This window comes from Mauremys mutica, chromosome 1 (genome assembly GCF_020497125.1).
Source record: "Mauremys mutica isolate MM-2020 ecotype Southern chromosome 1, ASM2049712v1, whole genome shotgun sequence".
Taxonomy (NCBI): Eukaryota; Metazoa; Chordata; order Testudines; family Geoemydidae; genus Mauremys; species Mauremys mutica.
Window position 1 is genome coordinate 244,548,625 of NC_059072.1, and position 26,725 is coordinate 244,575,349.

At 40.5% G+C, this 26,725-nt stretch overlaps 1 protein-coding gene across 3 annotated transcripts in view; it reads left to right on the forward strand.

The window, feature by feature from the left end:
* UBE3A (ubiquitin protein ligase E3A) overlaps positions 1-26,725 on the forward strand; it is a 90,180-nt gene that overhangs the window by 17,520 nt on the left and 45,935 nt on the right. The window contains exons 2-6 of one of the 3 annotated variants that reach the window (XM_045005182.1): positions 10,767-10,834; positions 20,630-20,776; positions 21,427-21,542; positions 22,040-22,105; positions 25,304-25,348. In XM_045005182.1, coding sequence (XP_044861117.1) covers positions 25,347-25,348 — 2 coding nt within the window. In that variant the 5' untranslated portion in view covers positions 10,767-10,834; positions 20,630-20,776; positions 21,427-21,542; positions 22,040-22,105; positions 25,304-25,346. The remainder of the gene's footprint in view (positions 1-10,766; positions 10,835-20,629; positions 20,777-21,426; positions 21,543-22,039; positions 22,106-25,303; positions 25,349-26,725) is intronic. The other 2 variants (XM_045005164.1, XM_045005173.1) reach the window with 2 other exon arrangements.

The following is a 26,725-nucleotide window of genomic DNA, read 5'->3' on the forward strand; positions in this document are numbered from 1 at the left end:
GGTCCTTGTAAACCAGGAGTAGGCAACCTGTGGCAAGCTGATTGCCTGGGTCCTGGCCACCGGTCTGGGGGGCTCTGCATTTTAATTTAATTTTAAATGAAGCTTCTTAAACATTTTAAAAACCTTATTTACTTTACATACAACAGTAGTTTAGTTATATATTATAGACTTATAGAAAGAGACCTTCTAAAAACATTAAAATGTATTACTGGCACGCGAAACCTTAAATTGGAGTGAATAAATGAAGTCTCGGCACACCACTTTTGAAAGGTTGTCAACCCCTGGTGTAAATTGTTGACCTTTGTGCATGAAAGCAAACGTCTATTTCTGGGCTTTCTGGGGCCACAAGGACAGACCAGAAGCTATTAGTTAAATCAAAAACAGAAAACCACTGCCTTCCATCAGTTACTCGTTCTAATAGGATGCCACCACTGAGGCAACTGCAGGAGTACGCTGATTCAATGCTCAATAATCAGTGGTTAGTCTCCAGGAGCCATCCTGTTTATGGACTGGCAAAAGAGGAGAATTGTTTGTTTTTGTTAGTTGAGAACTAGTATCCTTTGGTCCACTAAGGACTTAATAATTTGAGTAACTGGCTCTTCTGCCTCCTGAGGGTATTTATACTGCTTTTTCGGTGGAGGATCACTTCCCACAATTAGCACTTCTCCACTGAGCTTTCCACAGTTTTGTTTATGGGTAGACCACAATTTAGGGAATTGGCTTGTTAATTGGTCCCATGGGGGGTTCTGCTTGAGGCACTGGGATAGATTCATTGATGGCTCTCATGTAGTAAGTGCCTTCCATTCCTTCCCTTGAATCAGGATTAGTTTCTATTCCCTTTTCTAATACACAAAATTTGTTTCTTATAATCAGTGATAGCATGGATGTCTGGAGAATGTCACTCCCAAGAATCCCTATATCATCTTCCAAATTTTGTTTGTCAGATTTTGTCGGTCTGCTCCCCAGATGATATTATTGGAATTTTACCTTTAAAAGGTATAAAGGGGGGTTGACCAGTGTATCTATCCAGTTCATGTTTCCTGGATTTTAAGGACTCACGTGCACTTGATTCTACAGGTAAGATACTGTTTGACGCCTTGGTATCCACTAACATTTTGTATTGCCTATCATGATTTTAACATTGGGGCGCCCACAGGAATCCCAGGATAAGGGAACCTCCATGGGTTCGTGGGGAATGCTGTCCTATTGTGGACAGGGAGTATTAGGGTCCAGTCCTGGGTCACCACCCAAGGTTCTAACTGTGTTTGCAGGTACAGATTTAGAAAAAGTCTTTCCAGGTGCTATGTACTCATGTTTAGAAAGTGTCATTATTAACTTCCAGCATGGAATTCTTTACTTGACATCTTCATTTTGTTTTTTAAATGGTCCTTTAATTCAGAATAAGAAGGCCTCTTTTGATCTTTTCCTTTATCTCTTTTTATCTCTGAAGCCCTTTTCCTCTCCTTCCTTTCTCCCTTGAATGGTCACAACAGATATTATTTTTCCTTTTATCTTTAAATCCTGCCTAGCGGAGCTATCCTGGCATGCTCCATATGCAATGAAGATTTTGCCATGGGTATTGTTTGCATTGACCAGCAAGGCAATCCTATTCCTAAAACCAGGATGGAATCCTACTATTAGTGTTTGTAGACCAGATTATCACAGTTGGCATCTGGGAAGATTAAATCATAGCCTCCCCAAAAGTGAGCTTCAAAAGGCTGAGTGGTCTCATACTCCCTTTGTTTTCTATTCTACAAATTATTTTCCCCTAAGAGTGTGGCACTAGATTATTTTTAGCTTCTCTTAATTGTGGTTTCTGATCTAGACACTTAACTATAATCTCAGTGGAAATAGCTGATTTGAGGTTGGGTGTAAGTGAAACCGCAACCACTAAACAAAAATCTTGATTTGTCCATTCATTTACTTTAGCTTCTCTTTTCCAGTTTAGAAGCCAGCTCTTGTTAAGGGTCCTATGGACTGAACAATGGCTTGAGTTGTTCAGGAAAAAGTGAAGTAGTCTTATTTACCACTTCTTTGTGGTCACCATTTTGATCGCCCCCTTTGGTGGGTCTCCATCTGACATGATGACATCTAGTGACAGGGACAATTGGATTAGGGCAATGGTTCTCAAACTATTTACCATTGTGGGCCACATCCGATGCTACCTGTATGGCCCCAAGGATGTTACATGGCTCACAGCTGTGTGCTGATTGGCTAGGTTGAGAACCACTGGATTAGGCTGACAGTCTCTCTGATCTGGATCATCAAGCCATAAATCTCACACATAATATGAGGGATATTAATCTCCCTCATTGTCATTCCTCTGAGGAGGAGGGTGTGGACTCTGTTGCATCGGAACCTATAATGGAAGCCATCTTACCCGTCTCACTTTCAGCTGGATTTGTAATTTAGCAATGGTTTGATTGCAGTGACCATGGGAAGCTGCCCATTTCCGTCCCTGGTTCTCCTGCATTAAAGCTCAAAGGACAGATCACATGTCTTCAATTCTTTCTCTAATTCCCCTACTTTTTTCCCAAGTTGTTGGCATTTCTTGGACAGTGTCACATTTTCATTAGTGACTGTTCCCATTGTCACTGAGAAGCTCAAAATGGAGGCTTGAGCAGCCTGCGGATTGCTCTAATGCTGATGGGCATGTTAGTGTCCTGACAATTGGACTTTTAAGTCCTTCAAGGCTTTCTGGATCTGACTCAGTCTTTCATGGGATTCGGTGCTCACCTTCCAGCATCCTTGAATGAGGGTGTTTTTCCTAATGACTCTTTTAGGCTTAGTTGCCATCAACTTTCTCCTTGCTCTTGGAGCAAATCCCAAAGAGGATCATTGAGAGTCTGCCATGAAGGCATCTTGGGACCAGTAAGGCCCCCTGTTGGAGGAGATGTAACTGAATACCTCTTCCTTCCCCATCCTCTCTTCTGTAAAGACTTTTTAGCCCACTACAATCTGTCTTCGAGAGACTATGATATCTTCCCCCACCTGGATTGCAAGGTTGCAGTTCCTGACCCCAAGTACTGTAATTTTGAAATCTGACAAGATCCACTGGTCCTCACATGGTACATCAGTTATTACGAACTGCCCTTCCTTTCATCCCCAACTCCAGAGTAATTGAGAGAGATCAAGTGGATTTTAACCATTTATTGACAACTACAGTAGAATCTAAATATGTGATCCTAAGCTATAATACAGCAAGTAAGTAAACAATCTCACTCCTTGCTGAGTGGTCCAGTGAGGAGTACCAGTTTGGGCGGATGAATCTTTCTCTCTGTTTAGCATCTATCACCCCTCCACCACATGCCACAAAGAGAAGCTCTAAACATATATGCTAAGTTATGCATGTGCCTTGTGATTGTTATGTGCATAATAATAATTAATGATATACCAATCTCCTAGAACTGGAAGGGACCTTGAAAGGTCATTGAGTCCAGCCCCCTGCCTTCACTAGCAGGACCAGTTTTTGCCCCAGACCCCTAAGTGGGCCCCCTCAAGGATTGAACTCACAACCTTGGGTTTAGCAGGCCAATGCTCAAACCACTGAGCTATCCCTCCCCCCCATGCATACACCGCATATCCAGACACATCCAACCGTGGCTCCTCCTACTGCCAGAAAATGTAAAACACATGCTAACAGATGCACCTTTACCCTTTTTGTTTTAATGTTTATCACTCCAGAGCAGTAGTTCCCAAACTTTAACAGCCTGTGAACTCCTTTCACTAAAATGTCAAGTCACGTGAACCCCCTCCTAAAAATGAATATTTCCAGGGATTTTCTTCTTTACCTGAGCATAAATTATAAAAGCACTGATCTTGGAAGTATAAAATTTGTTTTTATTACATGCTTATTACACACTATTTATTTATTTATTTATCATTACAGTATTTTTATTACATTATGAAAACGGTAAAACTCTTCCAAGATCTCACTTTTGTAGCTTGTATCTCTTTGAATAAGCCTGTTATAACACAAGGCTCCTATGTTTCATCCAGGAGTATCAGATGTGAAACAGCATGAAGGTATTTAAGAAGCCAACTCAGAGTTCCTCCTACACAAGCATTCAGGTCTCAAGCAGTCCACACGAACAACGGATGTTACAAGAAAGCTTAAACTTGTTCTTCATAATCATTTTAAAAACAATACTAGCTGCCTATTTAATTTTAAAAACAGCAAAAAATATCCACCTCCCTTTCCATTTCTTATAAGGAGTCTTGAAGGTTAAATCTCCTCAGTGTGATAGATATGCTTGGTTTGATCTGCTTAGCTCTTGGAAGTCCAGGAGCCCCATGCTGTCTGGAGTCCCTAGGTACAGTTCTGTCCGCCATTAGGGATTTTTTTCCTGAGAACCTCCTGTAACATTTTGCAAACCCCCAGGGGTTCACGAACCCCAGTTTAAATCACTGTCAGAGCCCTGCTGCCGCTACCCCGGGTCTCTGGCAGTGGGGCAATTTAACGGGCCCGGGACTCTGGCCGCTGCTGGATCCCCGGGCCCTTTAAATCACTGTTGGAGCCCTGCCGCCGCTACCCCGATATAACGCGGTTTCATCTATAACACGGTAAGATTTTTTTTTTTTGTCTCCCGAGGACCGCGTTATATTGGGGTAGAGGTGTAATTGTTTTTAAATTACACAGGTTGGGTTTTTTTGCACTGATTTTGTTACAGAATAAAATACTACTATTTGGAACATAATTAATCTTTATTATTTTACAATGTATGCAACCAAATGCTCAGCAGTTCTGAAAGCAACCAAACACATTAAAATCTTAATAAAACTTAATAAATTAAGAGAACAGAACTTATGAAGGGGGAAAGAATGTTCATGTCCATTCCAGCTACACAAACACCAACTGTGGCTTTCACAGGTCAGTGCATGTGAATCAGTGATTGTCTTTCATGTCCCACAGGATAGAGTGTTAGCGGTAGTGCAGCAACCCTGATACCATGTGGAATGTTGGGGGGGTACGGGGTGTAGGAACTTCCCAGTATTGAGTTCTCAATGAGCTGCATAGAGGGGCGAGCCAGGGATTGTTGACCAGTCTGCAGCATCAGTTTGCTGCCTAAGAAGCTCCATTATGTCCTGGCGTATCTCCCTTTCCTTCTCCTGCTTGGACTCCTGTATCTTTCTCCTCTCCACTGTTTCCTTCTTCAAGTTGTCCACAGTATTCATCCTCCAGGCCTTGTGCTCAGGGTCCAGTGCAGCATTGGCTTGCAGGATTGCATGGAACAAGTCATCCTGAGTCCTTTTTTCTCCTCCTTATCTGGCTTAGGCATTCTGCGGGTGTGGAGGGGGAGACCCTGAAGGCTGCAATGGTAGCAGCTGAAGATAAAACACTCAGAAGTACCATTGTCAGCGCATTCACTACAGAAAGTGAAACTTAAGATGCTGAACTCACTCCTCTTGCTCCCTAAAGTTTTAAGCACTACATTATCACTTCTGTTTGGGAATGTTTATGCACAGTACCAGCCATGGTGAGTATGGCCTGCCAGGAGTTGGGGAAGTGAGGAGGGAATTGCTTGGTTGCATGATTCTAGTAGTGTAGGTCAGTGGTACTGAATACTGGCATTGTTTTCTGTAGGCAGTGGTTGTTTTAGCTGATATTTCTCAGTGTCGCAAAGACAGAGAGAACACAGCTGCTGCTAGCATCCCGAAGCCACCTGAGCCTGTATGCTGCTAGCCTGGGTACGTAAATGGTGCCTGCTGAAGTTATCACTGAGTGGTGTGAGAAAGTGTCCTAATATGGAGGAAGAAATAAGGCAGCCCTCCCTAGAAACCTTCGGCAGAGGATTTCAGAGGATCTCAAGGAAATTTTCATTGAGATCTTTCAGGAGGATTCCAGGGACATCCTTGTGTACATAAACAAACGGCTCTACATGGCGCCCCTACCTAACTCTAGAGGGGAATGAAAAGCAGATACAACTCTACTTCTCTTGGTTGTGCCACTACCTCTTCTAGCGTGAGTAAATTAATGAAAAGTCAAAAGATGTGTCTTGCTACTTTGGGGGGATGGGAGGGAGGCATCCCTGTAATAGAAAATTTATCTACATATTTACCCAAGGTTCCTTCCCCTGCATTGGGCTCGCCTGTGCTCAGCTGGCTGGACTGCAGTGCAGTCAAAAACAGATCCTGGCTCACTGCCCAGCTGGATCCCCCAGTTCCCTGTCCCCCATACTCTTTCTCCTCACTTTTCACAGTGCTGGAGGCGGGGCGCATCAGCAGAGTATGGCATGCAGCTCTTTGTAAAAGCGGCATGTTTGAGGCTTGGCACCAGATGTATTGTTGGCTTCCCCGGCCTTCTGGTATGTCTGCCACAGCTCCTTGACTTTCCTGCAGCACTGCTGCTGGCACCTGTTGCATCCCTTCTACTGTATCCCCTGAGCAATCTGCTCATAGATGTTGACATTTATATGGCTGGTCCAGAGCTGTGCCCACACAGCCTCTTCTCCCCACAGGCCCAGAAGATCCAATATCTTCTGTATATTCCAGGCAGGAGTGCATGTGGAGCATGTAGCCAGCATGATCAAAACTGGTCAATTGCACTGAACTATGTACAGCTACTAGATGTGCTCACCAAGCCAGGCAATCAGTGTAGACATGTGCACAACTAGGTCAAGGTAAGCTGCCTTGCATCATCCTAACTTTGTAGTGTAGACTAGGCCTGAGTACACTTCCCAGGCCTGAAGAAGAGCTCTGTGTAAGCTCAAAGGCTTGTCTCTCTCGCCAACAAAAGTTGCTCCAATAAAAGATATTACTTCACCCACCTTGTCTCTATGATTATTTCATAGCAGTTCCAGTGTCCAAAGTCTTGGTGCTAAAGGAAAGGGTTAGGAATGCCTGTAAATGCCATACGTTATTTTAAACTGAAGTTTATAACTGAACCTTTGTTAGTCTGTTGCAATCAGGTATCATTTTACCAAAAAGCTACTACGTTTGTGATGTTGGAAAGTAGAGCCCAATGTAAGATTGTGAACATGAAATATTCCACTTGTATAGTTCTGATGTCCTTATCCTTTTGTTAGGAAAGGATTTACATGATTTGCCACTGTTGGACTATAATGCGCTTGTTCCAGATATCTCTTTGGAAGTTGACCACAAGGATGTTATTTTAATGTTTGTATTTTAAAATGTATAGTGTTTTTATGCACAACTCTTATGTGAACATCCATAATACTGAGCAATATGTCTATAGTTTCCTTTAAAGTAACTGGAAGTTTTTTTCTTTAACCTCTTGGTGCTGGTTGCAGTTGCACTTGATGGTGACACTAATGCATTAGGCAGGGAATATAGACTGGTGGGTGAGTGAATGTCCTCTGTTAGTCAAGCAGGAATGTGTCAGTCAGAATGAAGTGATGTGATTTGATGCTTCAGTTTCATTTTTTAAAATTCTTCATTGGTATTTCATGCAGTACAACTGTTTTCTTCTCAATTATTTGCACCAGTTCCAATCAGCAGGTTTTTTTGCAATGTCCATTATGATATCCTGTACAAAGTAATTTTGTTTCTTATTATAGTAAAGATGTGTGCCACAGGAGTGCTGGTAAGACTAATCTTTGGTTTTTGATTCCAGTCACATGACATGAGTCAAGGTTACATAAGTCTTAGACCCCTGTCACTTGCAAGGGGTCTGTGTCCACTGAATCCAGGGCTTAGTTTACCTCACCACCACCCCTCCTCCTCCCCCTCCCCCTCTCTCCTCTTACTTGGATATTTTTAAAAATAGAACGGAACATGTAACCAAATCTAACAATGCCAGTTAATAAAACGCAGATAGAGTATCTTAAGATGACGGTCATGTGGATGTCATGGCAGGATTATTTTGCTTCTTACTGAACAAGAAGTATGAACTCTGAAGCTCAGTTGTTTCCTGATCATATAGCTACTTCTCAAAGATCTTCTATAGTGGCCAGTTCAGCTGCTGAGACAGATTCCACCTGCTGTTGGATGTGGCGGTGTATGTTGAAAGACAGCGGGGTATACTGCGAGTCGGGACACCTGGGTTCTGTTCCAGGCTCTGCCACTGTCTGTCTGTGTGACCTTAGTCAAATTGTCTTTGTCCCCACTTCTCCTGCTTTGTCTTTTCTTTTTAGACTGTAAATTCTGAGGGGCAGGAGCTGCCTGTTTTGTTCAGTGCCTACCATGGTGGGGTCTCAGTCATAATTGGGCTTTCTAGGAGTTGTCCTCTTCTAATTATGATCATAAATGTTCAGTGACTGAGTGAATTTATGGTACTTCTCTTAGCACATGCTACATTGTTCACAGCATTCTGGATGTCCTCAGAAAGAGAGATATTGTCTTCCTTAGTTTCATCATGTGTATTAACTTGATATGCATGGTATGGCTTTGCAGATTGCTGTTTATCTTTTCAGGTTGCCAGCCACTTTGTTTGATGCCTGATATTCCTATGTTGGTCACAGTATTCTTGAAATTCTTTAATGACTGACTTAGTAGCTTGTAATCCTCTTCATGCTACTGCTGAAATATACTATAGTTCTTCAATGTCTCTGGACCTGCCAGTTTTAGTGTGTGGAGAACTTTGCTTGATTCAGATTCTCTGCACTATCCCCTGCTTCCAGGAAAATTGTAAACATTACAGTCACCTCCGTTTATTCCTTTCCAGATTGAGGGATTCGTGTGCTTTCGTATGATCCATTTTTAAAATGTATATTCTGACATGAAATAATAATGTGGGCACACTGTTGCTTGTAAGAGACTAATCTTAATTTCCTAATCCCAGTCACGTGTCATGGGTGTCAGAGTAGTCGTCAAGAGTGTTCAGTAAAGTAGTAGCTTTGTTTCATGTGCCACACAGGCTACATCAGGGATTGGCAACCTCTGGCACGCGGCTTGCCAGGGTAAGCACCCTGGCGGGCCAGGCCAGTTTGTTTACCTGCCGCGTCAGCAGGTTCGGCCGACTGCGGCTCCCACGGTTCACCGTCCCAGGCCAAAGGGGGCTGCGGGAAGCAGTTCAGGCCGAGGGATGTGCTAGTCGCGGCTTTCTGCCACCCCCATTAGCCTGGGAGGGCGAATTGTGGACAGTGGGAGCCGCGATCGGCCGAACCTGCGGACAAACTGGCCCGGCCCGCCAGGGTGCTTACCCTGGCGAGCCGTGTGGCAGAGGTTGCCGACCCCTGGGCTACATGGTTGAATAAAGTTTTAAGACAAATTTTCATGTAGTTTGCATAGCTTAAAGAGGTCACAGTTCCGCTTGTGAGTACCTAATCTTTTACTGGAATAGGTGTGATGGCACCAAAGAATTGAGTGAGTGTGTGTGTGTGTGTGTATAATGGTAATGTGTGTGTGTGTGTGCGTGTGTGTGTGTGTATACACACACACACACACACACACACACACATTACCAGAGAGAAATCATCTTTATTAAGTGAATCTGTGTGCTAACAATATTAAGAACTATGAAATAATTGCAGATACTCATTGTTGCTTGTATGGAAAAAAGTCTGGTCTCGAAAAATTTGCAGTGTGAGACTAAGGATATTGTCTACACTAGTACTTTTGACAGTATAATTTATGTTGCTCAAGGGTGTGAAAAAACACCCCTCTGAGCAGCATAAGTTGTACTGAGAGAAGTGCTGATGTGGACAACGCTATGTCAGCAGGAGATGCTCTCCTGCCAGCATAGCTACCACCACTTCTTGAAGGTGGTTTTATTATGTTGCTGGGAGAGGTCTCCCATCTGAGTAGAGTGGTTTAATATGAGCAGTCTTACAGCAGCTGTGCCACTGCAAGCTCGCTTGTGTAGACATAGCCTAAATAAACACAATCTACTTAGTGAGGGTAATTAGTGACAATTTACCTAGGGATGTGATGGATTTTCCATCCCTTGACATCTTTAAATCAAGATTGGATATTTTTCTAAATGATGTGCTCTAGCTCAACCTGAAGTTATGGACTTGAGGCAGGAATTGCATGGTGACATTCTATGCCCTGTGTTGAAGGTTGGACTAGACGTTCGTAATGGTTCCTTTTAGCCTTAAAATCTATGAAAAAAAATATTATTTCATTTTCAAAGTACCCAAAGATGGTATTTTGTACTAAATTAATGATCTTACCATTTTTATCTATTGAACCACAGTAACACAGCTTTAAAAAACTCAGCATTAACTCTGAGTACATTTTTGTCACCAATCCCCCAAAAGTAAATTTCAAAATTGCCAGAAAAGTAAAATAGAATAAAATAAGGTTGTGTGCTAAGGCAGATTTTGTTGTCAGTTTTATGCTTGATTCCATTGTTAGTTACAACTCCATAAAAAGGGATTCATTATAGCAGTGCCTTCAAACCTGAAAGATTACATGTTCAGGAAAAATACAAAAAATGTGATTTTTCTTCTTTGCTGCTGCTATGTGATGTGTAAAGGCAGCCTTAAACCTTTTTTGCAGTTATACATCTCAATCTCTCCAAAGCCTTTTCCAAGATCCTACATCAAAGAGAGGGAAATGGATATTTATATTAGATTATGTGGGTCTCTTGGGAAGGTCTTTTTACATCCTCAAGGAGAGTAGAAAAAGGAATGTTTTTGTTTTGATTTTTCACCGTTTCCCTTAACACTGCATATGTGTTTGTAAATATTGTATCTATTTGTGAATTATACCGTGTTTGTTTTTGTGCACATAACATGTTTTGTGTTTGAGGATGTTCATCCAGTAAATGACACTAGTTTTTCAAGGCTGCTTTGTTTTGTTCCAAGTTGGTATTGAACTTGTTCGGCAGTGCAAAAACTGAAATGTGATGTTTTGTATTATAGGTCCAAAACCAGTGGAAATCCATTTTATAATTTGCAAGAACAAACTTCTGAAGCTGTGGAAAAATATGGTATGTCTGCTGTATTTTCATGTGTTGTATATGCAACTTGTTGCCAACTCTCTCTTGAGTTGTAGTTGTTACCTTAACAAATCTTGTCTATAAAAATGAGAAGTTGTAACAAAAACTCCATTTAGGGGAAGTACTGAGACATATTCTTTTATTTTCAAACATTTAAGTTGTAATATCTCTTCCCTTATGATACACAGTTCTGACAGTTGGCAGTCACTTGACATTCAGGGATTCAGTAAATGAAGCACAAAATGATGTAGCCTTGATGAACCCCCTTTTAAGTTGTTTAACAAACCTAACATATTGCTGTTACTATATATCTGTACTTATGTGGATTGAATCAGAATTGAGACAACTCTTTTAATTTTTATCTAACTGCTGAACACATTTGCAAATATTCTAGTTGCTAATTTAAAAGTACAAAATAAGATGTACAACAGCATTCCGTGCAAAAACCGATATTAATATAGTATTAAGATTACAAATTGAAACATCAGAAAATGCAGAAATTAAGGTTCTAATAGTAATATTAATGTGGTTGTATTGTGCACCGTGTCCATTTTGTTCATACTTTTAACAGTGTAACCTAGAACTGAAAATATTACATATGTGCAGTGTAGCAAAATAGTTTTAATTTTTAAACTTTTAACTTTTAAAATATCATGCAACCTTTAAACTTAATGGGGAAAAAATATGGACAAGAGAAGAAAAAACAGTGTTAAAAACAGTTTCATAACTATCTAGGTTTTCAATTGCACTTCTACTAGATACAAAAAAATATAGCTGCAGAATTCTAAAATTTCCAAGTGCAGTAACCAGTAATTGACTGAAAACCTTTTTGAACTACACATGCCCGAAATGATTTTTTAATCATTGTTACATTTTTTTCTAGTTTACTGAGTGACTGTCTATTAATAAAGACTAATATTATGGAATGGGAATGCGGAAGTTTTAAATTTCAGCCACTTTTGAATAGTGTACAGAATGTTTTTTTGAAACAGTTTAAATGTCAGAAGAGGTGGTTTTCCTAATTAAAGAACTGCTGAATGCATCTGGGGGGAGATGCGTGGGTTTTTTGTTTTGTTTTGTTTTTTAAATGCCAACCCTCTCTCCCTCCCCCTTCCAATACTTTCTGTTCTAAAGTATTGGAAGGATTGGCCCAGAAGGAAAGTGTTCGTAACTCTTTAAAAACTTTGTAAAACTGTTGAGGGGGGTGAGCTTTATAATGAAAGTTGAGTTACAACCTTAACTACAGATTTTGCTTTTGTGAAGGCTGTAACTCTTTGCAAGAGCTGTGATGTTTCCTTTCCATAATACAGTTGTTTTTGGGAGACTTTAGAAATTGGTCCTCTGCTCTGTCAAGCAGGTAGCAGCTAGTGACTGCTCAGTCATTTTTGTACCCACGGCACCTTTGAGACCACCCACCTGTTTCTTGTTCTCCAGAAAATTGCTCTTCAGTTGCAACTACTTTTTTGCTGACTTTTCTCCTGCTGGCCACTCTGCTCTGAATGATGTAACTATTTGTCATGGTTGGGTTTTTTTAACATAGTCCCTGAATCTGGACTAAACAATTTAGGCACTTTATTAAATAAGGGCATGTTCCTTACCCCATTTTAGAACTTGCAATCTAATTTTAGATGTGGGGAACACCAAGGATGGTGATTACAAGAACATAATCAAATGGTTATTCTGTTTTAGTATCTTCACATTTTAGTAGTTCCAGTAAGTAAGCGGGGCGGGGAGGGACGGAGGAGGATGAGAGAGCACAATCCCATCCTGTAGGTAACATGGAGGAAGTTTGTTTTTAAGAGCGATCAGGGGATGGTGAGGATTGGTGAATAGACACTGGGAAGGTAGTCTGCATAAGAAGCAACATGGAAGAAGATAGGAGTGTGAAAAGGAAACTAATGAGGGGATCTCAGGTGGAGAAGAGGCTTGATGGTATAAAAGGTCAAACGTGAAGGCTGAAGTGGAACTATGTACTGTCTTCATTGCAAGGACAGGAACTTTAAATTTGATACACAGGGCCAGAGGGAGCCATTGGAAGAATTTAAAAGGGGGTGATATGGTCTAATAGCTGATATGCAAGGTAATTTCAGCAGCAGCTGTGGGTATCAAAGACTGGAAGGAATTTACAGTGATGGAGATGATTAAGATGTAGACAAGTTATTTTGCTGTTGCAAAAGACAAGAAGGAATGGATTCTTTTTTATGATGAGAAAGATGGAGCAGGTGAGAAATGGAGTTAAAATGACCCCCAGATTTCATCACTTTATGATGGATACTCATGTTGTCGGTAATGAACAGAGGTAGTGGACAGGGTTTAGGAGGAAAAATAAATGGCTTTTGTTAATGCTGAACCTAAGGTAAAATCACCTATCCAAAAGGCAACCTAGGAGAGAGTCTGAAATGCAAGGCTGGACATACTTCATGTAGAGAAATAAATCAGGGTTGCATCCCTGATCATCTTGGCTGATAGCCACTGATGGACCCATCCTACATTAACTTACCTAATTCTTTTTTGAACCCAGTTATAATTTTGGCCTTCACAACATCTCCTGACAATGAGATCCATAGGTGGACTGTATATTAGCTACCCTCCAATCATCTGGTATAGAGGCTGATTTAAGCAATAGGAAACATACCATAGTTCGTAGTTCTGCAGTTTCATATTTAAGTTCTTGCAGAACTCTTGGTTGAAACCATCTGGTCCTGGTGACTTATTATTGTTTAATTTATAAGTTTGTTCCAAAACCACCTCTGTTGACACCTAAATCTGGGACAGTTCGTCAGATTTGTTACCTAAAAATGGTAGCTCAGGTGTGGGAATCATCCTCATGTCCAGTGGCGTGAAAACTGATACAAAGAATTTATTTAGCGTATCTGAAATGGCCTTGTCTTCTTTGAATGCTCCTTTAGCACCTCGATCGTCCAGTAGCCCCACTAATTGTTTAGCAGGTTTCCTGTTTCTAATGTACTTAATTTTTTATCATTATTATTATTAATTGACTTATTGCTGTTCGTTTTTGAGTTTTTTGCTAGTTGCTCTTCAAATTCTTTTTTGGCCTGCCTAATTATATTTTTAAATTTGACTTGCCAGATTTTGTGCTCCTTTCTATTTTCCTCACTAGCATTTGACTTCCAGTTTTTAAGGATGCCTTTTTACCTCTTACAGCTTCTTTCACTTTATCATTGTTATTTGCCATAGTGGCACTGTTATGATCCTCTTACTATGTTTTGTTTGTTTCTTTGTTTTTAATTTTGGGTATACATTTAGTTTGAGCCTCTCTTATGGTGTTTTAAAATAGTTTCCATGCAGTTTGCAGGCATGTCACTCTTACAACTGTAACTTTTAATTTTCATTTAACTAGCTTCCTCATTTTTGTGTAGTTTCTCTTTCTGAAGTTAGTATTTTCCCTCCCATAAGGATGTTAAATTTAATTACATTATGGTCACTATTATTGAGCAGTTCAACTATATTGACCTCATCCTGTCCATCCTTGGATTTTGTAGAAGTGCCATCTCTCTAGCTGTACTTGTACTCTTCATTTGGTGGTTTCTCTTTCTCCCCACTCCTCTTTGTTGGCACCCATTCACAGGGCTCTATGATTGCCCCTTTCTTGTTCCTCTGCACTATACCTTTTGCTTTTTTAGGATCCCTTAACAAAGGAGCATGGCTAACTCATGGAAAATGGGTTTAAAAGCCCGCTCCTGAGCATCCGGAGGGAGCTACCAAGCAGGAGAAGCAAACAGGAGTTTTGTAGTGGTGTTTGAGAGCCAGATACACCTAAAAGACATACTTTAAACTTCAGCAAATAACACCTCTCCTCTCCCCAAAAAAAGAACAAACAACCTCTACAAGAGTAAAAATAATGCATGCTGAAATCCAGTGGCAGAGCAGGGCTATCAAGTTTCTTGCATTGAATGCATGACATACGATTAGCTCCTTTGTAGGCAGATGGCATACATGTGAGGTTGTTGCAAGCAACTCATGGCCCTCAGAGACGAATATGGGCTCTTGAGACTGGAATGGCTGAACTGGAGGAGCGAAGGGAGACAGAGATACACAGACAAAACTTTCAGGAACATAGTAGTGTGGTACTACCCCCAGTCCATCAGCGTCTGCTGTTGAGGAGGATGAAAGTCTCAAAGGAGAACATCAAGCTGGAGGGGACAAAAACAATCCCATAGTTGGGACCCTCTTTCCAGGTGATGTCATGGTATCTTCTCACACTGAGGAGACCAGTCCTTAGGAAGGGAACCACAGTCACTAGGAAGAGCCAGGTAATAGTATCGGGGGATTTGATCATTTGAAATATAGATAGTTGGGTTTGTGATGACAGGGAGAACCACATAGTGAATTCCCTGCCGGGTCCAAAGGTTGCAGATCTCTCAAAACCTGTAGCTAGACGTACATGCAATGCTGGGGAAGAGCCAGTGGTCGTGGTAAACGTAGGTACTAGTGGCATAAGGAAAGGTAGGTCCGTGAGGCCAAATTTAGGCTGCTAGGTAAGAGATTAAAGTCCAAGACCTCCCTGGTAGCATTTTCTGAAATGCTTCCAATTCCATGTGCAAGGCCAGTTAGACAGGCAGAACAGCAGGGTCTCAATGCGTGGATGAGATGATGGTGTTTGGAGGAGGGACTTAGGTTTATTGGGAACATTTTGAGAGGAGGAAGAGCCTATACAGGAAGGATGGGCTGCACCTACACCAAAACAGAACCAGACTGCTGGCATGTAACATTAAAAAGGGTATTTTTAAACTAAGGGCAGGGGGGAAGCAGACAGTTATGGAGGGACACACGGTTCGGATAGAGACATCCCTTAGGAGAGGATTTATTAAAGGGGATACTTTATATCCTAATAAAGAGGAGAGGATAGAAGTTGATAAAGTACAGGTAGGAACTGAAGAGAAATGATCAAACGAGTCCCATTTAATCACATCACTTGAAGGCAGACAACTAAATACTGACAAATTTTATAAGTTCTTGTATACAGATGCAAGAAGTCTAAATACTAAGATGGGTGAACTTGAACACCTGCTATTAAATGAGGATATTGAAATAACTGACATCACAGAAACTTGATGGAACAATGGTAACCAATGGGACACAGTAATACCAGAGTACAAAACACAGGAATGAGAGTAGGTCACACTGGAGGGGGAGTGGAACTATATATGAAAAAAGAGGATAGTCAAATATAGTAAAAAATCTTAAATGAATCAAACTGTACCACAGAATCTCTATGAATAGAAATTCCATACTTGAATAATAGACACATACCAGTAGGACTATACTACTGATCACCTGACCTGGATGGTTTTGATTGTGAAATACTCAGGGAGATTAAAGAAGCTACAAAAATAGAAAATACACAGAAAAATAGTAATGGGGAATTTTAACTATTTCCATATTGATTGGGTACATGTCACCTCAGGATGGGATGCAGAGAGAAAATTTTTAGCCACTGTTAATGACTGATTCTTGGAGCAGCTAGTCCCTGGAACCCACAAGGGTAGAGGCGTTTTCTGAGTCCTAAATGGGACTCAGGATCCAGTCTATAAGGTGGCTATAGCTGAATCGCTCAGTAATAGCAACTATAATGTAATTCAACTTAACAACCTTGTAGGGGAAAAAAATACTAAAGAAACCCACAACAGTAGTAGTTAACTTTCAAAAGGGGTATCTCACAAAAATGAGGAAGCTAGTTAAATAGAAATTCAAAGGAATAGTCACGAGTGCCATCCCTACAAGCTGCTTGAAAACTATTTAAAAACATCGTAATAGAGGCTCAAACTAAATGGATCTCCCCCCCCCCCCCAAAAAAAAAAAAAGAGTAAGAGGACCCAAAAATACTACCATGCCTAAACAGCAGAGTAAAAGAAGCAGTTATGGTCAAAAAGGCATCCTTTAAAACCTGGAAGTCAAATCCTAGTGAGGAAAATAGAATAGAGCGTAAACTCTGACAGGCCAAGTGTAAAAGTATAATTAGGTAAGCCGAAAAAAAATTGAAGAGCAGTTTGTGTCTTTTGTGAATTAAAAATTTACTCACAGGTTACTTTTAAGACCATTTATGCTACAGTTTATCTAATTAATTTCCTTCCCATTTGGGCCAGACACTATTCCAAGCAGCTTTACAAAAATCAGGTGACTGTCTTCACTGCTCTCCAGAAGATTTCTCTGTTTAGGCAATTGGTTCATCTTGTCCATATTTTGATCCTGGCAACAAACATACATAATTTCTTCCTCATGGGCCTCTGCTATGTTTGGAGGTAATAGTAAAAATGCTCCAGAAAGGAAAGTTTTTCTAACAGACAGAATGGTCAAATTGTCATTTCTAATTAGGGTTTTAAAGAAGCAAATTTCACCAACAAGAAAGTCTCACAACCTGTAGTTTGTCAGCCCTTATTCCTTAGGCCCAGTTCTGACTGAGACCACTTCAGATCATCTTCTAGTGGGTGTCGCTGTATGGAGAATCTGGAAGCAAAACTCAGCCCCTTTTCTGGGGAAAGTCTTGGTGGCTGAACAAGCAATGCACAAAAGCAAGCACCATTCTCCAGGAGCTAGACACTAATAAGCTGCAAACATGAGCCTGACAGAATCCTCAGGGCACATATAGAGACCCTCTCAGAATAAACTCTTTAACTATAGAAGGTGAAGAGTCTGCAGAGAAAAGTATTAGGGCTCATAGCTGTTCAGCTAGCCCTATGATGAGTAACTCAAGTATGTCCCTATAAACACATACCATTCAGAATGGAACCCATGCCAGTGGTGACCTATATGTAGTATGGAGAAGCCATAGTCTTTTCAGGAATCTGTTCTCTTCAGATGAGCAGAGTGAAATCGACTGTGTAACACCCATTTCCATCTGCTAGGCGCCAAAATAGTTGAGGGGAAGGGCATCTAAATCCATAAATCTTCATCAGGGTAACTGAGGAGAGGAGCTCACAGTGTGCATTCATCATCCCCAAGAATGTTTTTTGACATCCTGTCTACATCAGCCCTTTAAAGGGAAGGAAAAAAGCCCAATTATTGTGAAGATGGTTAGTGGTGGTAGACTACATGAATATTGCAGTGAAAGAACCTTTACTGTTCTTTGACCCCAAAGAGAGAGCTTTTTCAATGAAGTCAGTACTCTATTCCTGTTCAAGATCCCTCAGATTTGTAGCATGGCTCATGGCACAGAGCTTGTTATCCAAAATAAAGGTACTGGATATAGCCAAATTAGGTTCCATTCTTCTCTATCTAGAGGCATGCCAATTAAGCTTAAGAAAAGGGGCTAGAATTCAGTTATTAATGGATTTATTTTTCATTTCTAAATGCATACTTACAAACCTGCTTCACTGCACCCAGGCAAAATTGAATAAAAACACACAATTCAGGCAGCTTTCCTGAGAAGCAAAAAGGAAATTACATTGCTTCCGATTAGGGCTTTTTTTCTTCGCTAAAGCAAATTAAGAAGATAGGGCATGACAACCTTTAGACGGGTCTTGTGCCATTTTCGAAGGAATACTGTAAACTTTTTCATCCTGTTTTGCATCACCACCTCTTGCTTGGATCACAGATATTTCATTCTGTGGACCACTAATTGATCCATGGACATTAGTTTTAGAACCACTACCTTAAGGATTCATATCTCTGCCATTGATGGTCTTAGGGAAATGTGGCAGTCTATTCTATGGGCTTTTAAACCTTGTGCCAACTTCCTGGAAATAGTGATTTGCATTTAGATCCCCCTCTTTTCTACCATTAGGTCCTCAGCTATTTTAAGCCTTAATTTGATTTTGAAAAGGTTATTTTTTTATCATTCCTTCCTCACTCAGGCGCCTTCAAAGGTATTGCAGCCGTTAATCTAGATTGTTTTAGATTTCTCCTCTTTGTGGCCATTAGGTTTGACAGAAGAACAGGGATAATAACCCTTTCTGCAGTTCCAGAATAGATTCCCTCTCCCCCCATCTTTTCACTCACCTTTCCTATTTCCCTTTCATTCAGCCCTAGATGTGGGAAGGAAATGTCATGTCACTATTTTGATATTGGTATTAGTAATATTTTCACCTTGCCCTTCTCATCTGTTGATCTCAGACTGCATTACAAAGGTAGTAAGTATCATTACTGCATTTACAGATGGAGAATTTGAAGCCCAATAGTGAAATGAGTTGTCCTCGTGAGTCAGTGACAGAGCTGGGAAACTTCAAAAAGTTTGAAGCCTTTAAGGCTGTTAATGAGCTATGATATACTTCAGTGAAGAGAGTTGGTGGCTGTTGCTAATGCTTGTCAACATTCGCTCCCTTCTGCAAGGGTCCTTGTGACCTGTTCAGCTGAAAAGGGGGGGCTTTGCTGGGTGACATGTATCGAGCCTTCACATGCACTCCCTGATTATTCACCAAATAAGTGTGTGTTTTCGTCATTAGCAGATGTGGTAGTCAGCTGCAGAATGCTGAAGCCTTTTTTTAACCTCAATAGGCCATTTACCTTTGTTCATTTGTATGTGAAGATAGTGCGAAGATAGTGCTAGTTAGATCTCTAAGGTCTGTACAGGTCAGAGTGAGAGCTCACTGAAGGAAATTTCCTAGCTATTGCACAGTGCTGGACTTGTGTGGCCACTGGCTATTAACTGATCACTATTTTTAGAAAAAACTAAAATCAAAATTTTTTTTTCACTCACTAAATGCAGTAGTAACATATATACATATGTTCAAACAAAAGGGAGTGCTTGTCTTGAATGAATCCTTCTGCATTAGGAGATCAACTTACCGTATATACTCGATCATAACCTGGTTCGTTTATAAGCCGACTCTCCCAAGATGGATAAGTAAAAATGGAAATTTTTTATGACCCGTTCATAAGCCCACCCTATAATTCAGGGATCAGCAAACTTTGGCTCCCGGGCCATCAGGATAAGCTGCTGGTGGGCCGAGATGGTTTGTTTACCTTGAGCGTCGGCAGGCACGGAGATAAACCAAGTGTCCCAGCGCCCCAGCAGCTTACCGGGACAGCAACTGGTGAGGAAACTTTTTTGGGGGGAGAAGCTGGATGTCAGGGGAGTAACCCCTGTGACCATCCTCCACATGACCCCACCCCTAGTCCCGGACCCCCACACTCTCTCCATCCCATCCCTTCCCACCTTATCTGGGGAGGGCCAGGAGATGATGTCTCTGGCCTGGCTGGAGCTGCTCCAGCAGGCTGGGCAGCGTGGCCACAGCCTGCTCCAGCTGGCCAGACCAGGCGGCGCGGCAGCAGCATGTTCCGGTGGGCCGGCGGCACGGCCAAAGCCTGCTCTGGGGGGCCAGGCCAAGCGGCATGGCTGCAGCCTGCCAGCCTCAGAGCTGCAGCTGCTTCGGAGGCTGGGGGGAGAGCAGCGTGGACAGAAGTGGAGAGACTCTGGCCCTGCCTCTTCCCTTCTGGCTCTGCTAGCTATGCTGCCTCTCCTTGCTCCCTCTGTTAGCGGGGAGGGGTTGTGTCCCACCTCTCCCTCGCTATATCCGTTCATAAGCCAACCCCCTTCTCTGGTGCTTCCCTTTTTTACTAAAAAAAAATTCAGCTTATGAACAAGTATATACGGTAGGTAAATTTCTAGTTTTTTGATTGCTTTTTGTGAGCTGACTCCATCACAGGATATAGGATCCACGTTTTTTTGTATTCTATACTCCTATCCAGTCCTGCTAGGAGTGTGGGAGTGGGATGGAGGAGGAGAGAATGGGCTGATTTTAAGTGTGGAGGATTGTTTTTTATCCATTAATTTTAGTTTAGGACAGATAATAGAAATAGGTAAGAGACTAACTGGTTCCTTTTCAGACATGGAAGTAATCAGCTGGGGTGGTCCCAGGGCGCTTTGGGCACGAGCATTGCTGAGTTATCATTGGCTGCCACCTGCCTGACAGAGTAGAGGACCAACCCTACAATTTATGCCAGTGGAGACAGATCACAGGAAACAATTTACAGGTAAAATAATTGTTTTTTTAAATGGAAGAAGCCAAAAAATCTGTAATATAAATGGGGCTAACACGCTAATGAGATGTCCAAACACTGTAAAGTTTATTGCTCCTGTAAAATATCAGACCGGTTTCATGCATGGACTTTGATCATTCTGCTTATTTTTAGATGAAAAACATAGCAAAAAAATAAGCTATACGGAAGTTCCTTGAAACCCAGCAATCTTTCTAGAAACAAATTAAAATTGAGTTATATAAAGGAAACATATTATCAAATATAGTAGTATACTGAGAACTGAACTGTAATTCATGTTTATGTAATGTTTCCAAATCTTTGAGTGTTCATTATATTGAAATGAAGTCTCTTCCATTGATCAGTGAGGTTTGTGTGTTTGTTTTTACTGAGTTAACAAACTTCAGGGTTAGTATTAAAGTTCACTTATATGGACCAGTTCCATCTGTTATAGTGAATAAAAGTAGAAATCATAGCTGGTTTTGAATGGCCCTATAATTCTCTTTGGCAGCATAGTCTTAAGTTTATCAGCTAAAACTATTTTTTAGCATCTGTAATTATTTTACCTCTTTGTGTTATGTTTATTCAGTGTACTGGCTGGAAATGTTAACTTTTAAGGACTTTTAACTGTTTTTTAATTTATTTAGAGTTGTTAAGCCTAGGTGTAGTCCAACTTAACGACTGGTGTGACAACCTGTTTTTAAATCAGTGACTCAAAACTGTGATCACCCCGATGTCACCGAATGGCCACAACTTGTAAAAGGTAAACATAAAAAGATTTAATGGTATTTTTGTGAATGAACTAAATATTATCATTAGTATAATAATTTAAAGAATAGTTGATTCATATGACTTTGAAGGTAATTGTATAAATGGAATACAAGTAGCTTTTGAAAGGACAGTGTGACAGTTAGTTGAGACCTAACCTTTGACCTACACTTTTTCTTGTGTTGATGTGAAAGTCCATGTAATTCTCCCCTATGCTGCCTTAAATGTCAGCATCCTAGGACTCATGTCCATCCCTCAACAGGAAACCACTTATGCCAAAGATCTAAGAAAAGCATTGGTAAGAAGCAGATCACAATTTCAAGCCTCCAACTACTGTTATAACAGTATAAAATTTCATGATGGAAAAATATCTTGCCAGCATCTTATTAAAATATGCATTTAATTAGTGAGTATTTGCTAAAAACATTAGTCCAGGAAACTTGATGATACTGAAATTCAGTAGACTTGCATACCTTTACTTTTCTCTCCTAGGGAGTTACAGTGGAGGTAAAAGGAGTGGCTTGCAGAATGGAGAAGTTGCTCCCAGTGTTGTTGGAAGTGAGCCATCATTTGAATTTGCTAGCTCATGCTGCAGTATTCAGATTAGTTGGTGTCTTGTGATCACAGTTTCTGCAATCTAATTCAAGGTTGAAAGTTGTAAGAGCATTTGCTCTGGCGTCTTGTTAAAACTGTTATTGTAAAGTAACTTAAAACTCTTCTGTTCAGATTTTTAAACAAATTATGTTGAAAGGAAACATTTCAGCATGTTATTTAATGTATTCTTAGCAGTTTAAGTATAATGTAATTGTGTCTTCAGTATATTACATATTTAGAAAAGTAGTACTATATTTTGTTAATTCTATTTGATCTTAATAAATAGCTTCTCAGCAAACTAGTGAACTTCTGGTTCTGTAATAAAATTGATTTCCCACACTGTTTTAATGAGTGTTATAAGCTTAGCTTGAATTTTTTTAAACTTGATATTATTCTTACATCCTTTATTTTTTAAAAATATGTCCTGTCCTTTTTAATCTGTGATGTTTAATGAGAAAATTAATAATTCACTAAATCATTATAAACAGGACCAATGGAAACCTAGGAAAAAATACTTATAGGGATTTTGCACTTTGTATCTACGGAAACAGTTTTGTGAGATCCTGTACTTGTTCTGAAGTTGCTTGATTTTTTTTCCATAAACCTCTAAAGGTCTATATTAGTTTAAAAATAAACAAACTGGTCAGCCTGTAGGACAGCTTGGAGTTGGGTGCCTACTCTCTAGTGGTGTCACCTCTCTGGAAGACCAAATGGGATGAATATAGAGTATAGGGATATATTCTACAACAAATTGGTGCCAAAGACTGGTACCTACATCCTTTTGTTTTATTTTTTATTGTTGTTGTTTGCCTGGTGTCTGCTTTCTTCTGTTTCCCTTCTCATTTTGAATGTATTGCTGCATTTTGTTGTATTGGAAACTGCTGATATTCTTCAATTCCCTTAATACCAGCAGCTATTTTTTGTCTGCCCATCAGTTTATGAAAATATAGAGGTGAATGGAACTGGCTCACTATAGTGTGTGTGTGTGTGTGTGTGTAATTTCAATTTAATTCTGCTAGCACATGGATATTGACCACATTGCAGCTTTTAAGGTGACATTCAGAAAAGATATTGAGGCTCTTTTCTAGAAAGCTGCTGGAGGTTCAGAGTTACGAAGGCAACTTGCTTGTTCATTGGGAGTAGAAGATTAGGAAGTTGTATTTGTCATTGCAGTGTAGCTATACCTTTAGTCATTCTGTAAATGAGATAGTGGAGAGGGATTAAGCTACAGACAGCTGTTGCTTGAAAATTCAAGAGCAGGAATGGATTAATATAAAACATCCGACTAAACCCTATTGGAAAAGATCAAACAATCCCTGCCCATTCCTCTAGATGCTACAGTTCTCCCAGTCAAGTTCACTTGTGTCTTGTTTGGACTGAGTTTTAGTCAGTGACTTTCCTGCAGGTTCTGATTTCAGTCAGATATACTTATCATCTATCTCATAGAACTGGAAGGGACCCCGAAAGACCATCTAGTCCAGCCCCTTGCCTTCACTAGCAGGACCAAGTACTGATTTTGCCCCAGATCCCTAAGTGGCCCCCTCAAGGACTGAACTCACAACCCTGGGTTTAGCAAGCCACTGCTCAAACCACTGAGCTATCCCTTATAATCATCTCCACTGGCTTTTCCTTCATATTTAATATGAGGGGTAATTAGAATGATCCCTATGCTCTATGTAAGAAAATTTAGGAGTGGAAGAGCAACCTTTATCCCCCAGAGGAGACATTAAAACATAGTTAGTATCGAAAGTTGCTTACAGAATAAAAATCAGTATGGAAATATTTGGTTTATCTTTAGCTATATATGTACAATGTAAGTAATTAAATGCAGAATTAAAGCTATACAAAACAGTATTATAAAATTATTAAAATCAGTTGTAAATACAAAAAAAAATTAAAGCAACTGGATGGGCTGACAGTTTTTCTCCTTGAGTTTTCTGTAATGTGGCAGATCACTGTAGTACATAAGGGCTGATATTTGTATTTGCAGTAGAGTGATTTGGCAGTACACATTTATTATATTTCATTTGCTTTATCGTTTTTTATAGTTTTAGGTGAGCCTTGCACACTATTCAAATACAAACTTTTTGTAACTAAAAATTCACTTGTGTGTTTCATGTTAAAACTTTTCTCCAGGGAAAAAAAAATCTCAATTACTCAGGAACATTGTCTATAATGGTAATTAGCTAAGCATTTAGGACTAAATCCTGTGTCTGCTAGGCTATATAATGCAATCCCAGAGTCGTCTTCTCATCTGGGAAAGGCTGATTCCCACCCTCTCAGGAGCAGCTGTGAGAGTTGATAATTCTCATAGCTGACACAATGATTTTGGTACTGGAGAATGATTTTAGCTGAGGCAGTGTTTCTCCCTTACCCCCACTGGGGTGGAAGTGACCTGAATGGGCTGGGCTGGCTTAACTATAATTAAGAAAAGGGTGCTGGGGGTGTTCACCTTCTAAAACATTAATCTATTTAAGCTGGGAAGGAAGAGCAGAAAAATACATGTAACCCCCGCACCTTCCCCCAGTCTCTCACCACCAACAGCTCTGTGGGATTACAGTAAGCGTAGGGCTGCAGTTCACGGGCACAGCATTGTGAGGGAGAGGTGACTAGAATCTGTTCAGCTACTGCAGGTGTTGGGTGCTTCACACTTCGCTTCTGTTGAACTTTTCAGTCTCTCTCGCCACACAAGGTTCAACCATATGCAAGATCAGTCCATTTGGTACAGAGCTGTTTTTGTGGTGATAAAGGAACTTAAGTGCACCTTACTACTACAGAACATGCTGTGATGATTTGGCCCGTAGTTGACTGTGAAACCTAGAAGGGGAAAATGACCAACAAAAATCTATTATACTTTCCTGTCATATGAGCCTTGAAAACATTGCCTTTCTCACTAGAGAATCATTCCTGCCTTAATCTTATTCTCAGCCTTTGTCATTACATATTTACATAAACCATGTTTTCCCCCAGAGTTTAACTAAACTAATAAAAATGAATAAGCAAGTCATATTTCAGTTGCTTGTTTATAGTGTTTATATTACTGTTAAACATTATAGACCTAGCAATATAGATAACATTTCCTTTTCTGATTTTCCTATCCAGCATGTTTTAATCTCTTAGAATAAAGAGTGATGCTTAACATTTCTTTTCTGCATCTTGCAGATCACCAGGAGAACCTCACTCTGAAAACATTGAAACTAGCCGAATGTAAGTACATTAAGCAGTAATTAGATGGGTTTTGTGTATTATGTTTAAAGTTCCTCTGAGCTAAATGCAACAGAAGCTTTTTGCAAAAATAAACCTTTAAGTGTACATTTAAAAACAAGCAAGAAAATCCTTTGGCTGTCTCTTTGCAAGACCTGTGCACTGTTGTAGGTGAGTTGGTCCCAGGATATTAGAGATACAAGATGGGTGAGGTAATATCTTTACCTCTGTGTAGCTCAGAAGCTTGTCTCTCTCTCCAATAGAAGTTGGTCCAATAAAAGATAATACCTGACCCACTTTGTGTCTGCAAGACCTATGTCTAATTAGTGTTTTTCTCTATAGGAGTAGTATTTGGTTTTCAGTCTAGAAATATAATTCTCACTGAAATAACATTTTTTTAGAAGTTTAATTTAGTAACAACTAGCAGATGGTAGCATAATACAGTATCTGAAATTTACAACCCTGCACTTCGACCTAATAGCATGTCAAATTATACTCCTGAAGAAGAGCTCTATTGAGTTCAAAAGTTTCTCCTTCACGCAACGGAAGGTGGTCCCATAAAAGGTGGTCTCACCCACCTTGTCTCCCTAAATTATACTTAGAGCCCTACCAAATTTACAGCCATGAAAAACACATCACGGACTGTGAAATCTGATGTATTGGATGCTTTCACCCTATATTCTATAGATTTCACGGTGGGAGACCAGTGTTTCTCAAATTGGAGGACCTGACCCAAAAGGGAGTTGCATGGGGGTCACAAGGTTATTTTAGGGGGTATCGCAATATTGCTACCCTTATTTCTGCGCTGCCTTCAGAGTTTGGCGGCCGAGGAGCAGCGGCTGTTGGCCGGGGGCCCAGCTCTGAAGGTAGTGCCCCACCAGCAGCAGCACAGAAGTACGGGTGGCAATACCATACCATACCATACCATCCTTCCTTCTGTGCTGCAGCTGCCGCTCACCAGCCGCCCAGCTCTGAAGGCAGCACCGCCACCAGCAACAGTGCAGAAGTAACAGTACCAGTACCACAACCCCCCACCCCAATAATAACCTTGCTTTCTCGCACGCGCGCGCACACACACACAACTCCTTTTTGGGGTCAGGACCCCTACAATTACAACACCGTGACATTTCAGATTTAAATAGCTGAAATTTATGACTTATAAAATCCTATGACCATAATGGACTGTGAATTTGGTAGGGCCCTAATTATACTCCTAGAGTTTTAACATCTCATTGCACACATTTGAAAACAAGTTGATTAGTCAAATACTTAGCAAAATAGAAAACAACAAGTTTTGCATATTGTGGGAAATGGGTTGCGGAACTAGAGAGAACGATCCTTGGCCTGGTATGGAAACTTGTATCATCTAGTTTGTGCTTG